This window comes from Hyperolius riggenbachi, chromosome 4, assembly GCF_040937935.1.
Source record: "Hyperolius riggenbachi isolate aHypRig1 chromosome 4, aHypRig1.pri, whole genome shotgun sequence".
Classification (NCBI taxonomy): domain Eukaryota; kingdom Metazoa; phylum Chordata; class Amphibia; order Anura; family Hyperoliidae; genus Hyperolius; species Hyperolius riggenbachi.
Genome location: NC_090649.1, coordinates 328,618,981 through 328,635,649, shown reverse-complemented (window position 1 = coordinate 328,635,649; position 16,669 = coordinate 328,618,981). Strand labels below are relative to the sequence as shown.

Sequence of the window (16,669 nt, the reverse complement as noted above, 5' to 3'; positions counted from 1 at the left end):
TCTGGTCAGATGAAAGTGACATATTTAGTGTCATAATAAGCCTGATGCACGTAATCATGGTAATATTGGCATGCACAGCACACAGCAATATTGCCATTACTTCTGCCTGTAGTACAGCGAGTTACGCTATTAGCATGAGTTGCAAGCACAAAGGAGATAGTTGGCAGACACATAGACTTAGCGGTGTCGTTTGCCAATGTACTGGGTGGTAACTGTCCCTTTTGGTAAAGTTGTTGTGCAGAGCATTGCAAAGGGCTGGCTTTCCATTGTTATTTGTTTAGATGTCTGTGGAGAAGTTGCAGTGTGCAGCCAAGAGTCTATGCAAGTAAGCTATAGTGCACTATATTATAATGGCTAAGAAACCTTGAGACCGCAATGAAGGAAGCAAGTGCCGTAGTATCATTCATTATACTGTATCTGTGTATATGTGTGTGTGTGTGTGTGTGTGTATATATGTATGTATATGTATGTATATGTATATATATATATATATATATATATATATATATATATATATATATATATTATACATATTTTTTTACCACATCCTTTACTTTTGTTTTTTAACTATACATTGAATTAGACATGAAAACTGAGTTTGAAGAAATGGCAAGCACAAATGAACACGTTGATTTCTGCAGAGGTGGAGAATTGCTGTACCCAGAGATCTGTTCGCTAGTGCTGAATTTGCTTGCGGAAGATCATGGAAACATAAATTTGCTTACTGATGTATTTCAAACACTTTTAAAAATAATGAAGACTAAGAAAAAAAATACTTTGCTCCTAGTACAACAGGTAAGGTATTCAAATAAACTTTCTTTAAAAAGAACCCGAGGTGGGTTCTAAGAATCCTAATAGCAGACAGAGGTTGGCAGTGCATATAATCACCAGCCTCTGTTGCTATATATCGTCCCGCCAGGGACCCCTGCGCTCTGCCCCCCATAAATCACAGCCGCGCTGTCGACACGCAGTGTGTCACCAGCCGACTGTTTACAATTGCCTATCAATCTCCGCTGCTCCCCCGCCTCCTCCATAGCTCTGGACCCCGCCCTCGTCCCTTCCCTCCAATCAGCGGGGAGGGAAGGGACGCGGGCGGGGACCAGAGCTATGGAGGAGGTGGGGGAGCTGCAGAGATTGATAGGCAATTGTAAACAGTCGGCTTGTGACACACTGCGTGTCGACAGCGCGGCTGTGATTTATGGGGGGCAGAGCGCAGGGGTCCCTGGCGGGACGATATATAGCAACAGAGGCTGGTGATTATATGCACAGCCAGCCTCTGTCTGATATTAGGATTCTTAGAACCCACATAATCCTTGTGTGAGCTTTAACAGGTGCTGTTAGTAAATGCCTTAAAGTGAATGCTCTGCATTCACGCACCAGTTTCCGGGCAGATTCCATGCCTTTCTCAGTGCGATGGTATTGCATCCATGGTGTGCACAAAAGGTAGGCAGCAGTGTATTGTGCGTGGCAACAGAAGTGTTGCCATTACATTGTATTGGCACCACTTCAGGGCAGCAGCTGTTGCATTCAGTGTAAACTGTCCCTTACTAGGTTTGCACCGTTTAGTATATCGCATCTCAGGGCTGTTTTTACACTATCCCAAAAATGAGGTTGCTCAACTCCAATTACAGACGAGAATGTCTTAATTTGCATAAGGAGGGTCGGTGAGTTGCTAATAATGCTGAATGCATTAAACTTTTATGATTTCTCAAATTATTGTAGCTTGGAAATTGACCAGTCAAGAAGCAGCAGCTGGTGCATTTGATTGATCCACTGGCAAACTGCACAAGTTTGCATAAAATCATAGTCATCTCAGAGTTATTAGCATTTCATTGACCATCCCTAGTCAATCATATTGGTTAGTAGGTTACCATACCGTATTTATCCTTGTAACCTGTCTGCTTAAAGTGTATCTGAGATGGCGAATGTAAAGAATGCATACTTGCTTGGGGTTTCCTCCAGCCCCATGAACTCTGTTGCCTCCCTCGTCATCCTCCTTGGTGGCTCTGATCCTCTGGGGTTCGGGCCTCTGCGCATGAGTGGCCTGGCTGCACCACACCACTGGGAGCGTTCTGTGCCTGCACAGACAGTATTGCATAAGCGCAGAATGCCCCCAGCGACGGGGTCGTGCAGCAGCACATGCACAGAATGTCCTGACTGGCTCAACTGAAGCACTATTACCGGAGGCAATTACAGAGGAGCTGAGCCACAGGGGAGGAAGGTGAGGGAGGCAACAGAGTTCATAGGGCTGTAGGAAGCCCCAAGTAAGTATAAATTCTTAACTTTTCTTGTTTCAGGTTCACTTTAAGGACCTTTTTACACCAAGGCGGAGCTCTATGATGCTCTGCATTGCCTCTGCCCATCACTGCCCAGGCTTAGAATTCACTACAGTAGTGTTAATGCAGCCCTGAGTGTGATGCAGTGCTATGCAGAAATTGTACTCATAATGCGTTTTCTAGTAGTTGAGGTGGGCAGCACAGTTAGCTTGTGTTGAATGAGGCTGCACAGCGCTTTACCCCACTGTATAGTGTTATATAGCTTTGCGCACAGCTTGGCACTGCTGCCAGTATGAATGGGTGCCTAAGCCTATTTCTGTGTTATATTGCTGCATTTCTGACTGCAAACTGGTGATTTTGGAATGAGTGGAAGATGAAAACCAAAGTAATAAAGTAAGGCTGTAGAATAAGCTTTGTTATAAAACTATTTTTTTCCCTACAGGGTACAACAAAATCATTACTAATAGGATTTTGCTCCATTTTGGGAAGTGATGATCCTGAACTACAAGGTTAGCAATGTTTTATAGTAATCAAAGTTAAATTGATGTTTGATATTTACTTAAAGAATCCACAAAGTTACTTAACCATTTTAGATCCAGACCTTTAAAGCTTTTAAGTCTGTGTGCTCAGGCCATTTTGCAGACTTACTAAGTTATTGACAGATAACTGCATTTTTGCTGTCATTCTTACACGTGCAGCAGAGCCCACCATTTCCATTGTTAGTGACTAGTGATGGCCCGAACGATTGGACCGCGAACTAAATTCTCGCAAACTTCGGTGGTTCGTGTTGAACCGCGAACTATATGCGAGTTCGGCCCGCTCCCTATAATGCATCATTGGGCTCAACTTTGACCCTCTACATCACAGTCAGCAGACACATAGTAGCCAATCAGGCTACACTCCCTCCTGTAGTCCCCCCCCCCCCCCCTTCCTTATAAAAGGCAGGCATCATCCCTCACTCGTGTGGCTGCAGTAATTAGAGAAGGGAGAGGAACCTGCTGTAGACATAGGGAAAGCTTAGTTAGGCTCTTTTTTTTTATTTGCAATCAATTTTTTTTATATATATATTGAATGCAATACAGGTTATTGTATTAAATTCAATAAAAAAAGTGTTTGCTGCAAGATGTTTATGACGCTGTGTGAACCTGGTGTCATCAACGCTGATCGGTGGGGGACATGTCATCGCCGAGGGAGAAGCAAAATCCGCCAAGGGACATGGAAGCAGGCACTGAGTTGCGATCAGAGGTACGTGACGAGGGATCAGCACTCCAATGGTAAGTATAAGACCCAGATGTGTAGCCAGATGTGTAGCCAGGTATATAGGTAGCCAGATGTGTAGCCAGGTATATAGGTAGCCAGATGTGTAGCCAGGTATATAGGTAGCCAGATGTGTAGCCAGGTATATAGGTAGCCAGATGTGTAGCCAGGTATATAGGTAGCCAGATGTGTAGCCAGGTATATAGGTAGCCAGATGTGTAGCCAGGTATATAGGTAGCCAGATGTGTAGCCAGGTATATAGGTAGCCAGATGTGTAGCGTAGCCAGGTTTAAGGTAGCTAGATGTGTAGCCAGGTTTTAGGTAGCTAGATGTGTAGCCAGGTTTTAGGTAGCTAGATGTGTAGCCAGGTTTTAGGTAGCTAGATGTGTAGCCAGGTTTTAGGTAGCTAGATGTGTAGCCAGGTTTTAGGTAGCTAGATGTGTAGCCAGGTTTTAGGTAGCCAGATGTGTAGCCAGGTTTTAGGTAGCCAGATGTGTCGTCCGTCCCCTATCCCGATTCCCTGCTCCCCGTCAGAAGACCCTCTATGGGGGGTTCCCCCTCTATGTAGTGGGCGGGGGGGGGGGGTCCCTTCTATGCGGTGAGGGGGTCCCTTTCTGTATGGGAGTTGTCCCGCTTCTGTGTGGGCTGGGGGCCGGGTGAGGGCTCCCCCTCTATGCGGTGGGCGGAGGGGTCCCTCCTGTACGGGCTGGTGGCCAGGCGGGGACTCCCCCCCCCCCCCCCCCCCCCTCTATGGTGGGAGTCCCCTTCTATGCGGGCGGGCTGTTAGTGGCCGCTCTCCCTCCCTCGTACCATCTCCTCTCCCTCCCTCCCGATCCCGAACCCCCCCCCCCCCCACCTGATCTGAAGCCCTTTGAGGTCTACTCACCCGAGGGCTCTCTCCAGCGGCGGTAGCAGCACTTCCTCCTCCATCGCCGAAGTCTCGTCCTCTGTGTAGTTACAGTATGAGGCTTGGTAACGTCACCAAGCCTCGTACTGTAACTACACAGACTGGGACTTTGGCAATGGAGGAGGAAGTGATTCTGCCGCCGCTAGGGAAGAGCCCTCGAGTGAGTAGACCTCAAAGGGCTTCAGATCGGGGGGGTTTGAAGAAGAGGGGATCGGGAGGGAAAGGAGATGCTACGAGGGAGGGAGAGAGGCCACCCACAGCCCGCCCGCATAGAAGGGGACTCCCCCCATAGAGGGGGGAGTCCCCGCCCGGCCACCAGCCCGTACAGAAGGGACCCCCCCACCGCATAGAGGGGGAGCCCCCGCCCGGCCACCAGCCCGCACAGAAGGGGAACAACTCCCATACAGAAAGGGACCCCCCCCCGCCCACCGCATAGAAGGGGGAGCCTCCGTCAGCCCTGCAGAACTCTGCCCCGCTGATCCGCTGCCCAGGGATTCCCCAGGGTGGCTGGATGCTAGTTCTGCACGCTGGGGGTAGCACAGATCGCTACCCGCAGCGTGCAGTCAGGCGTCCAGCCATCCTCGGGAATCCCTCTAATGAGGGAAAAGTGAAGCCGGCGGGGCAGACAAACAGGAAATCTCCCTTGCAGTATTGACCAGCTTAGCTCGTCAATACCGCTTTCAGCATGTTTCTGCTGGACGAGCCAGGCTCGTCAATACCGCCAGGAAGGCTACAACACTGCTGTGTGTCAAATCCTGATTTAAACCCCCCCCCCCCGGAAATTTTGGCATGTATCCCACTCCGCCATGCCCCCCTCCAGGTGTTAGACCCCTTGAAACATCTTTTCCATCACTTTTGTGGCCAGCATAAATGTTTGTAATTTTCAGTGTTTTTCTCCCCATTGAAGTCTATAGCGGTTCGCGAAGTTTGCGCGAACCCAAACTTTTGCAGAAGTTCGAGCTATCTCTATTAGTGACAGGAATAAAGGTGGGAACTAGAGAGCAGAAATAGGAGCCACTAAGCTTAGTCACATGATCACTGAATCTAAATCATAATAAGAAACTGCAACTTTGTACTGCTGACCTATTCTCTAATTAAAGCGGTATAAAACCCTAACAGAATATTCAATAAAAACAGGTTTTCCTACTTTTTATATGCCATACGGTTATAATATTTGCTTTTGTGCAAAAGTATTATTCATTTAGAAATTACAAGTTTCCAAAATACACTTTTTTGCTTTGAGAGCTGACTTTGCATTTTATTCATGCAACTGTTGTTTTTCATCTAAAATATAAGCAGAAATACTTTCTGACTCTCTGTCTTTGTTCAGGAGACTCTGCAGTGTCAGAGAAGTGTTTGTTTGCAATCCTCATTTGAGACAATTAAACACAAGATAACATTCTCTTGTTAGGATTCATCCAGCTTTCCCGGCATTGATCTTTTCTGTCCTGTGTTTAACCCTTTGAATGCTGTACTAGTAAAAAGAAATGCTGTTAGTATATAATATGCTGTAAACAATGTTTTAGAGCAAAGAAGAATTGTTGGGTTTCATTCCGCTTTAAAGTTAATGGGAACCTACAAAAAAACAAAATCAAACTGATTTTTATAGAGCCTTCTCGCTCCTCTCATGCATCCCTCATTCCAGCGCTGGCTCCTCTGGTAGCAGTATTTGACCAAATTGGTCAAATACTACTGTCCACTGCTGAAGGAGGATTCGGGAGCTTGAGTGCTCCCGAAGATGGACGGCTCTGTACTGCGCCTGCGCAAGCACGCTCTTGCACGCTCACGCAGGCGCAGTACAGAGCCATCCATCTTCGGGAGCACTCTGCTCCTGAAGACCACCAAAGCCTCCTCATGTGAAGGAGTCTAACGGAGGAGCCGGAGGAGCCCTCTCCTTAGGTAAGTATCTGGTTCGTTTTTTTTTTAATTCTCATTAGCTTTAAGAGAGCGTATCAGAAGACACAAAGATACATTTTTGGGTTGTCCCCAGCAGGTCTGCAAAAAATAACTGCCTTTAACTGTCTTTAATAAACTGGATTAGTTCTACACATTTGCAAGTAGACATTAAGCCTTGGTGGCCAGTCAAGTTCCTAGTTCAACAATGGTACTTACTCTAGTGTCCAAAAAGTAGGATGCGCATTGTAGTGTATTAAACATGCTAGATTCCGTACTCACATGGAAGCTGCCTACAACTCCACATAGGCAGTGCTGGTTTCCATGTTCCTATCTCCCTGTCTGCATGTCATCCTCAGTATATTTAATAATCATATTCAGAGAACCAAAGAGAGTATCATTAGCACTTTTTTTTTTTTTTTTTTTTTGTAAACCCTTCTCTCCTGTTTAACCCCTCTTTTGCCCAATACTCCGTTCAAGAAAGGTTTAGAAAAAGGAAAAAAATGTTACACTGGTCGAAACATTGCATCTGCTGCTGATTCCTCTACATTGAATTGTACAGCAAGGCACAGATGCATTTTCCTTTATCACTAATTGCATCTCACAGTGTGCCTGGATCTTGGAATTTGAATTATTAAAGCTTGGACTCCATGATTACAGATTAAAAAAACTATGCCGAAAGTCACATTGTTTATTCAGTCTATTTTTTTTTAAATGATTCTGCCTATTTCTTTTTATTCATTTATTGTATTTATAAAGCACCAACATATGACGCCAAAAGTACAAATGGGTCGGCACCACCAAAAAGTAAATATAGCTCTTTATTAATAACAGCAGTTATTAATAAAGAGCTATATTTACTTTTTGGTGGTGCTATATTTACTTTTTGGTGGTGCCGACCCATTTGTACTTTTGGACTCAGTGGTCTCAAGAGACACTGGGACGGGGTCGAGGCACACCTTCCTATGCTAAGGTGCTCCTCACTTCACCTGTTCTGCCAACATATGACGCAGCGCTGGACATTACTTAAAGTTACAGACAATATTTAGGGCTGACATACAGCAATAAGACAATACAGGAATACATGCAAACCAGATCACGCAGCACAGTATGAGTACAAGGTAATGCTTAGTCAGTCACTGGATGGGAGCATGGAGATTAGGCAAGTCGAGTTCACCCAGATCCATAGGATGGGTGTACGTTAATGGAGGTGCATGAACAGGTAGGAGACGCAAGGAGGCGGACTCTGCTGAAGGCTTACAATCAAGAGGTAGTGGTAGGGACACAAAAGGTAAGGGACCAGAGTACAGCTGCGGGTTTAGAGCACCAGTGAGGGTGCTAATGCAGCATGCAGCATGTCCAAAGAGGTGTATATTCCCAGTGTGTAGGTGAAATCCGTGCATCCTGGCCAGCATCACAGACCTACAAGCACTAAAAGTGGGTTGAAAAAAAATCTGTGCTCCATTCATCTCTTTGTTGCATGTTTTTGCACTAAATGTCTTTCGGTGTCTACACAAAATAGAATATTCAGCAAAGAGGCCCTATGTAAACCAGTTTTTAAATGTTCTCTTTTATTTATGTTAAGTTTTTCTGCACTCCTATTACTTAAAAAGTAATTTTGTCGATTTAATGGTATGGTTACCATAGTTCTACTTTCAGCAAGTATAATTGCAATTGGTTTGCTAAGTCTTTTGCACAGCGTTGGATTTTTCATGCATGAACCACACGTCATGTGCCAACAAACCATCTCTGTTGAATTCAGTTCAAAAGCTTGACCAGGCCCATCCTAAACAATTATTTCGTTTGTTTGCAGCCATTCAGATGTACATTTGTGTTTTGGATTGTTGCTTGCTGTATTACCCCCGCGTGCTTCAGATTGTCCTCATAAAAAGAAGACAGCACATTTGGTTGTTCAGTGCATGATTTGCTTTTCCTATAATGATATTAAGTTCTCCACATCCTGTGGAATCAAAGCAATCCCAAATCATTACACCACCATGTATAACTGTTGATGTGTTGAATTTAGAAGTAAAACTAAAATAGCCCATCCAGTTGGAGCTAAAGTTTTTTTTTTTTTTTTGTTTTTTTTTGAGGGAAATTGAGGCAAGGAAGTGGTGGAAGGTAAATAATGGAAATAAAAGGGATAACTTGAAACTTGATACTGGAGTTCTGTATTACACCACCAACCCCTTCTCCTTATTAACTGTAGTGTGTTTGTTGCTTCTCTAATTGCCATATAGAGAAGGATACAAACTAGAATTGTAAAATATTGTTTTGAGCACTCCACTACTATAATGGCTAGAAAGCAAGGACACCCACTAGTACACATTGGCTTGGAAAGCTGGCTTCTAAATGTTAGGAACACAGAACATGAGGCTAAATAGTAGAGCTTTCATTTTCCCATTGCCAAATAAATCGTATGCACACATTCTGGCACAGTTCAGAAGCTATCAGCTAAAGTAGGCGGGTCACTATGTAACCCCGAGTAACCATCTTATTTTACGAAATTGGCGTAAAAATCTTTGGCACTGTTAGTTTGACCCATTTCTTAGATGAAAGATGTAATAGTCCATAAAAGGGAACCTGCACATTTACTTCCTTTTAGGCTTCTTGCACACCAAGACGTTGCATTAGGTGGCACGTTAAGGTCGCATAACGTGCACCTAACGTATGGTGCTGCAAGAGCCGACGGTAGAGTGAGCCGCGTTAGGTGGCTCGAGTCCTATAATGTCTCCCAGAGTGGCGCTGATTGGCCAGCGGGACCACGTGATGCGGAGCGAGACACTCCGCATCACGTGGTCCCGCCGGCCAATCAGCGCCCGCCAGTGCAGTGAATATTAAGTAGCCATGTGCGCGGCTACTGTAGCTGGCTCTTCCCGCCTCCTCTCCGCCCCCCACTGCGCATGTGCAAACAGTCTAACGCGGCTATAGCCGCTCCAACGCTGTAGCATGCTGCACTTTGCACAGAACGTGCAGCGTTACATGTAACGCAACGTGGGCTGTGTGAACAGCCCACTTGTGTTACATTGCTGTGCGTTGGGGGAGCGTTACAGGCGCACTAACGTGCGCCTGTAATGTCTTGGTGTGTAAGCAGCCTTAAACCATACCAGCTGCCTGGCAATGCTGCTGATCATTTTGGCAGAAGTAATCTCTGAATCGAACACCACCTGAAACAAGCATGCAGAAAATCTAGTTAGACTTCAGATAAAACACCTGATCTGTATTCTTGTTCAGGGTCTGTAGCTTGGTACACACATCCCATTTTAATTGGCCACTTGTTGGCCAATTTTACCACCTCCATGCAGTATGAGAGTTTACCTACAGAACTACTACTGGTCATAGCATTCAAAATCTGTAGGCCCTCATGCTACATGGAGGTGGTAAAATTGGTCAGTCTTGGGCCAATCAAAATTTAATGTGTACCAGACTATAGGCTAAAAGAATAAGAGGCAGATGATCAGCAGGACTTCAGTAACCTTAGGCTTCAGCAACATTAAATTGCTTTGGGCCTGATGCATGAAAGGCCAGTACCATTGGCATGTGCAGGCAGTGCTTGGCAATTTTACCTGCCTGTCGTGCATCAGTCTTTGTTTTTGCCAGTTCACTAATAAAAGGGGAATTTCCTTTTCAGACGTTTTTACCTTCCGTGCATTTAGCATTTGATTCCAGCATTGGCTACAGCAGCTAAGTAATGTCCAGCCCTTTCCAATAATTTGACTTCTCTTTCCATCACATATCAAACCATCTGTGAGGAAGCCAATCATACTTGGTGGTAACCCATAATTATGGTTACTGTCCATCTATATTTTATCCAGGTTACGATACAGACTACACTAGATTAGCTCTTGGGGTTTTTTTTTTCCACCCTCATATATTATATTTTTTAGAGGTTTCCTCTAAGCCAGCCTGCTAGGAGGGATGGGGATGGCATATCTTTAATAATAGATGCTATATAGTGGTGCTTCCATTTATTGCATGTTAACTTTTTCATTTGTTTTAGGTTGCCAGGAAGTGCTAGTTGATCTCCTAGTCTCATTAATGAGCCACAGCATTACATCAGATGAAATTACCCTCCTCCTGCGCTGTTTTCTAGAAAAAACTCAGCCTACTGTAAGTATAGTTAAAAACCTAAATGACTATGCCAGCATTTAACGGTGTTGTTCTCTTTAATTAGACACTACTATTCTGCATAATTCATCAAAGTATCTAAAATATAAGCCTTATTTATCCTCAGCAGGTCTAACTGTTAGTGGGTATTGTGAGGCAGTAAAATCTCTACTCCCTGCAGTCACTTTGATAAATTAAGCCCTCAACGTTGTACGGTTATATTGTCTCATTATCTTGTGATTAATCAACTAGAGGACCTGGGGGCAAGGTATGTCAACTCAAACCAAAAAACTTTTACAAGAACATATGCCACAAGGGAGGGGGGATGGCTCTTATTGATCATTGGAAATGCAGCAAAATACCTTTGAGACATTTGTCCCCTGGTGACTGCAATACCAAAATTATCCATCACAAACATAGACCAACCATTAAAAAAATCTGTTTATTTGTAACTTCTTATATAAAAATGGTAAACCTCATCAAAACACACCTATATTTCCCACACCGCCTACACCTATGTTGCCTGGCTCTACCTTCACTATGCTGGGCATACCCAGTAAGTATAGAAACCATCCAGTGTCTGGAAGGATCAAAAAAAAATTGTAATCAGTGAAGCATATTGATTCCGGTGCTTATGGTTCACTGTGACCATAACCATCCATTTTCACCAACAACAGCTGAGATTCTCTAAAGAGAAAGTTCAAGTGAAGCTATGTACAGCCCGCTTGCAAATGGGTCACAATGCCTTTCATTATCATCAGATTTTAAACTTCTAGCGATGGCCCAATCGCAGCCAAATCTTCCAAAATTAGTGACCAAGCAAACAATTTCAGTTGAAGGAGGGTTCAAGAATGGTTCTCAACCGGCCAAATTGCAGCCGCCATTCACTGTAACATATGTGTCACAACATTTGATTGCATGGTACTTTTAGTTCATGTAAAAAGAGGAAAGGCCTCACCCATCTGTCTTTGATATATGGCTCCTTGGTCCCATAGTATAACAGATACAGAATGTCAGTCCCAGCTGAAGTTGTCCGCATCACTTAAAGAGTTCATGGCAAAAACAGCATTACATAGTTCAAATGAGAGGATCTAGCAGATCTGATGGACCGTACCAGATCAATTGTATAGTTCCATATACTTACGGTGAAGGTGGTAGCATAAACCGCACTGGATGATATGAGCAGACGTCAGGCAGATCGGCGGTACCGGGGGCCTACAATGCTAACTAGTTTCACCGTATGCTCGGCGTCATCAGAGCAGCCATCTTGTCTGATTTCTCCATGCTCGCTAAATAAATATCCAAGTCAACGCGCTATGGCGGCTGCACGCGTCCCCCCCCCCCCCAGCAGGCACGCCCACCCCAAGACACCATCCCGCTCCCAGCAATCACCATCAGCACGGGGAGCGAGAGGACACCACAGAAAGTGAGATGGTCATGCCCCGGAAGGGACGCAGGCGCCGCCCAGCGCCATCTTGTGGGCTAAGTGCTGAATGCAGGCAATTTTTCAAAAATTTGCCAAAAGTGAATACTAAAACCCAGCTACAGCTGGCAGATATGCATCAATAAATTCATATTCCCTGAAGGGGTATCCTACCAAAAGTCAGGGTAAAATTAATTATAAACAGTACATTAATTCATTAGGCATCATCCAATGCCAAATAGTGAAGATAATGTATGCCGATCCATAGACTGGACAAACATACATATCATCAAAATCATATCAAAACATATATAGTCCAATATAATATGAACAGGCCGCTTGGACCCCTCGTGCAGGCTCAAAGGTAAGTGCCCCAAGTTCCCAAGGGGGAGCTGTGTAAGCGTGAAGAAAAAGAAAAAAACCACAGGGACGCCGGGAGCCCTTATAGTGTATTATCTCAGATACAAGAGATAAATAAAATGTAAGAATATACTACTCACAAACATAGGTTGCTTAATGAGGCAACCACTCGACTGCACATGTGGGGAAGTCCCGTCCCCACTCGGTCTTTTATTCGGGTTGGTCGCTGCTCCTTGGAAAAAATTCCTCACTTCCAAAGGTCGTGAAGGCCCCACGTGGTGGGGTGATACACCAGATTAAATAGCAATAGGAGGCGCCCTTAGTTCTTGTAGATCAGGTCTGAAGTGCTTGATCACATTAAAGTATTCATATAAAAACTTTTAATCAATTTGGAAGTCTCCTTTGAATAAGGTAGGCAAACATCACTATTCTGATTATTCTATTATATGGCAAGTAAGATATACAAGAACTAAGGGCGCCTCCTATTGCTATTTATTTTCTACCAAGGGGGACGCCCTCATCCTCGGGGGGAGACCCTCAAAAGAGGGGGAGCACGACACTGAAACCGTGCACTCAGAAAAGGAAAGGGGGGTAAGGGGGGGAGAAAGGAAAGGGAAAGGAGGGGAGAAAGAAGTACTACTATGGAAGGAATACTCCATAATTTAATTGCTCGTTCAAACCAGGGGGACCTGTTGCATTAAATTGGTAAATCCATTTCATCTCGCTGCGTAGCAAGGTGATGTCCGGATTCCCCCTTCTACGATTAGGGGGAATACGGTCCAACACAAAGAATGAAACACCGGACAGGTCATGTCCATGCTTTTCAATCAAGTGCCTTGCTATCAGTGATTTGAGCTCCTTCGCTGTCACATCTGCCAGATGTTTTAAAATTCTTTGGCTCAAATTCCTTTTAGTTTTCCCAACATAAAATGCTCCGCATTCGCAGAGCATAATGTAAACTACTGAAATGGTGTTGCAATTTGCGAAATGTTGGAACAAGAAGGACTTACCAGATGGTAACATGATGTGCTTTCCCGTGTGCAACCATCTGCAATATGTGCAACCGCCACACCTATAGACGCCTTTCACTTTACAATGGTTGGACTTCAACCTGACTACAAAGTGACTCTGTACCAGGCTATTCTTCAAAGTGTTGGCCCACCTAATTGTCAGGCTTGGTGTGATGGGCAAAAACTTACTTAAAGTCTGATCATTTCGGAGGACGTTCCAATGTCTGCTTAGGATTTTCTGGAGACCTCCCCATTCTGCCCCATATTGTGTGATGAGCCTGACTTGATCAACAGTCTCATTTCTATCTTTGTCATTTTGCCTCCCCCGTGATGGAACTAGGAGTTCAGTTTGTTTACAGGCTTTTGCTCTATTATAAGCCTTTGCCAGGTGCTTGGGTTTATAACCCCTTTCCAAAAAACGTTGCTTAAGAACATTGGCTTCCCTTTCAAATTCGATCTCATGAGAGCAGTTCCTCCTGGCTTTCAAATACTGTCCTGTGGGGATGCCCCGCACCACATGTGCCGGGTGGAAACTATTGGCTCTTTTAAAAGCATTGGTACTTGTGTGCTTCCGATACAAGGTTGTATTTATTTGCCCACATGGATCAATGGAAATCATAAGATCCAGAAACAAAATTCGCTCTGTATCAAATTTCATAGTGAAACGCAAATTCTTATTAACATTCAATTATTTCACAAAATCTTCCAATAGTTGTCGGACCATCCCACAGGACCAGTATATCATCAATGCACCTGTGCCACCCCAAAATGTGGCACAGGTACATCTCCAAATCTTCGTTATCAAACAGCTGACTCTCACACTCCCCCAGGTATAGGTTAGCCAGGGAGAGGGCACAGGTAGTCCCCATGGCTGCTCCCTGCACCTAGAGGTAGTGCGTATTGTCAAATAAAAAATGTTATTTGTTTTAGCATAAAAGCAAGAAGACTTAACAAGAAGTCATTATGGGGTCTCTCATCTATACCAAGTTCGTCAAGGAATCTCCCAACGGCTCTCAATCCTTCATCATGCAGGATACTTTAATAAAGTGCCTCAATGTCCAGGGCTGCCAGAATAGTACCCGGCGGGACGTGTAGGTCCACAAGTTGTGTAAGGAGATGGTGTAATGATCCGCTCAGCTGTCTGCACAGACAGACAGCTGTTTGACCATTCCTTAAGGCTGAGGGCTGCAGGTCTCTGGAAAAGAGACCTGTCTTTGCTTTGCAAGTTTCAGACCTGCTCTGCTGCTGAGGAATTTGCATACATTCGTTATGCAAATTGCCTACTTGCCTCCTGTGAAGGCTGGCAGTATAAACACCATGTTCTCCCAGAATCCTTTGCTGGTCATCTTATGGTTTGTTACTGCTAAACACTCCTAGAGTGTCAGCCTTGCCTGTTTGTCAAAGATTATCTTAGAGTAATTATTGGGACTGTACTAGGCATTCCCTCTAGTGCAGTCAGATTGTATTATCTGTTTTGCCTGTACATCTTTGAGTTGCGATTGTCCTGTCACCAGCGGCGGTCGACAGGACATCGTTCTGTCTGTCTGGGGGTGCTAACCAAAGCAGCGGTTGCTACTGGTGGCCCCTTCTGTTCATCTGTCTGGATCGGACTTGCCCTAGTGGTAGTGGCAGTGCCTCCTTCTGTATCTCTGCCTTAGGGGTGCTGGCCAGAGCAGCGGTTGCTACTGGCAGCCCCACCTGTCTGTTTGATTTGCGGTCTCTATTTCGTGTTTGTCTGTCATTGGTCAGTTAGGGTGGCACGCTTATCACTGGGCGCCTAACGCGCGGTGATCGTGCGTAAGCGCATTCGCTGTTGCGAATTAGTGCGGTGTTTGCGTTTAGCTAGCGTTTGTTATTTTCCTTGTCTTCTGATTGTTTGCTGTGCCTTTGCTACTCTCATGCTCTGTTCTTCTCAGTCTGGTGTCTGTTGGCAATCGCCTCTCTCCTGCGATTGCATTCCCGCTTTTGTTTCTGCAGATGTGTGTTCACCATCGCTGGGTGGCGGCTAGATTGGTGAACACACATTCTGTCTGTCCCTGTGCTATTTCTCTTGAGGGCTATTCAGCCCTGCTTGGTCCTGCTCGTACAATTCCCATCTGGCATCTGTGGCCGTGCAGAGGCTGTGCTCGTCTGCACTCCACAGCTCCATCTGCTGGTGGGAATTACCCTCTACTGGTGCATTGCACCTAACCTGCGTTCTCCCAATTACACGTTTGTGGAGGATTTCCACCGCGTCAGCGCACGTCTGGTGCACTGACCACGGAAACGATTCCGCAAACGTTACAGATGGGTAGTGTTTCTAACATAAGATGGCAATTTAATTACATGTGGTTGCAGATAGGCATCAATGTATTGACTAACCTTCTCCGTAAGGGAACCCCCTACCTGACACCATTGGTCTTCCCGGTATTGGATTCCTTTGTTTATGGACCTTAGGTAGAGCAAAGAAGGTCGGTATAATAGGATCTGGATTTTTCAAAAATTGTCCTATACTGCTTGTGAGGATCCCATCTTGTATTGCTTTATTGATAATCCCGTCCAGGATTTTTTTTCACATCTGGCGACCCTGGACGCAGGCACCTCCCTATAACATTTTCTGTCTCCCAGCAGATCCAGGCACATCCTCTTATAATCAGTTGTGTCTAGAATGACAACGTTGCCACCCTTGTACATTTTAATAATATTTACATTATCGCGCAAACTTTTTATAGCCTCCCTCTCTTCGAATGATAGATTACATTCTCCCACCTTGTTATCAATCCAGAGTTTTCTCACATCCTCATTGACAAGTTGTACAAATTTGGCAATATTGGGGTGAAGGCCGAATGAAGGATTGCTTCTAGATTTGTGTTTAAACCGTCTTGTATCAATTTGATGTTGACCTAATGCCACTTGAAAATCAGAATCTACCTGCCCCTCCTCAAGGAGGTCCAGTAGATCCTGTAATGCTTGGGTGTCCTGTTCTGATGGAGTCTCAACATAAGGCCGCTTCTGTGGTTTTCGTTTATCATGTAGCCATTTTAGCAACAAGTTTCTTGCGAAAAATAACAGATCTTTAGAGATAGTGAATCTATCCATAGATTTAGTTGGGCAGAAACCCAGGCCCCTGGATAGAACCAGGAGTTCAGACTCCTTCAGGGTATAACCCAATAGATTTATTACTTGTAGGATTTTGTCTGTAAGGGGGTACCTGTTGGTGGTGGTTGGCTGATGCTAATGTAATTATCTCGTATGGTACTGAGCTTTTTGGGCAGGTATCAGGAGAGCAGTGGGACCCTAACACTTAAGTACTGGCATGATCTTTACTTTCAGGGTACTCTGTCTTCTAAGGCTGGATCCTCTGCCTACTTACACCACCACCTTCTACTTTATCCCGAAGAAAAAAATAGATTTTTCTTATCTTACTTGTTTTGACTTTGCAAAAAAAAAAAAAGTC

The 16,669-nt window shown here is 44.7% G+C and overlaps 1 protein-coding gene across 2 annotated transcripts in view; it reads left to right on the top strand.

Annotated features, from left to right (window-relative positions):
• Positions 1–16,669, top strand: part of LYST (lysosomal trafficking regulator) — a 287,630-nt gene that overhangs the window by 84,289 nt on the left and 186,672 nt on the right. For both annotated transcript variants that reach the window (XM_068231777.1, XM_068231776.1), the window contains exons 8-10: positions 584–795; positions 2,719–2,785; positions 10,334–10,443. In XM_068231777.1, coding sequence (XP_068087878.1) covers positions 584–795; positions 2,719–2,785; positions 10,334–10,443 — 389 coding nt within the window. The remainder of the gene's footprint in view (positions 1–583; positions 796–2,718; positions 2,786–10,333; positions 10,444–16,669) is intronic.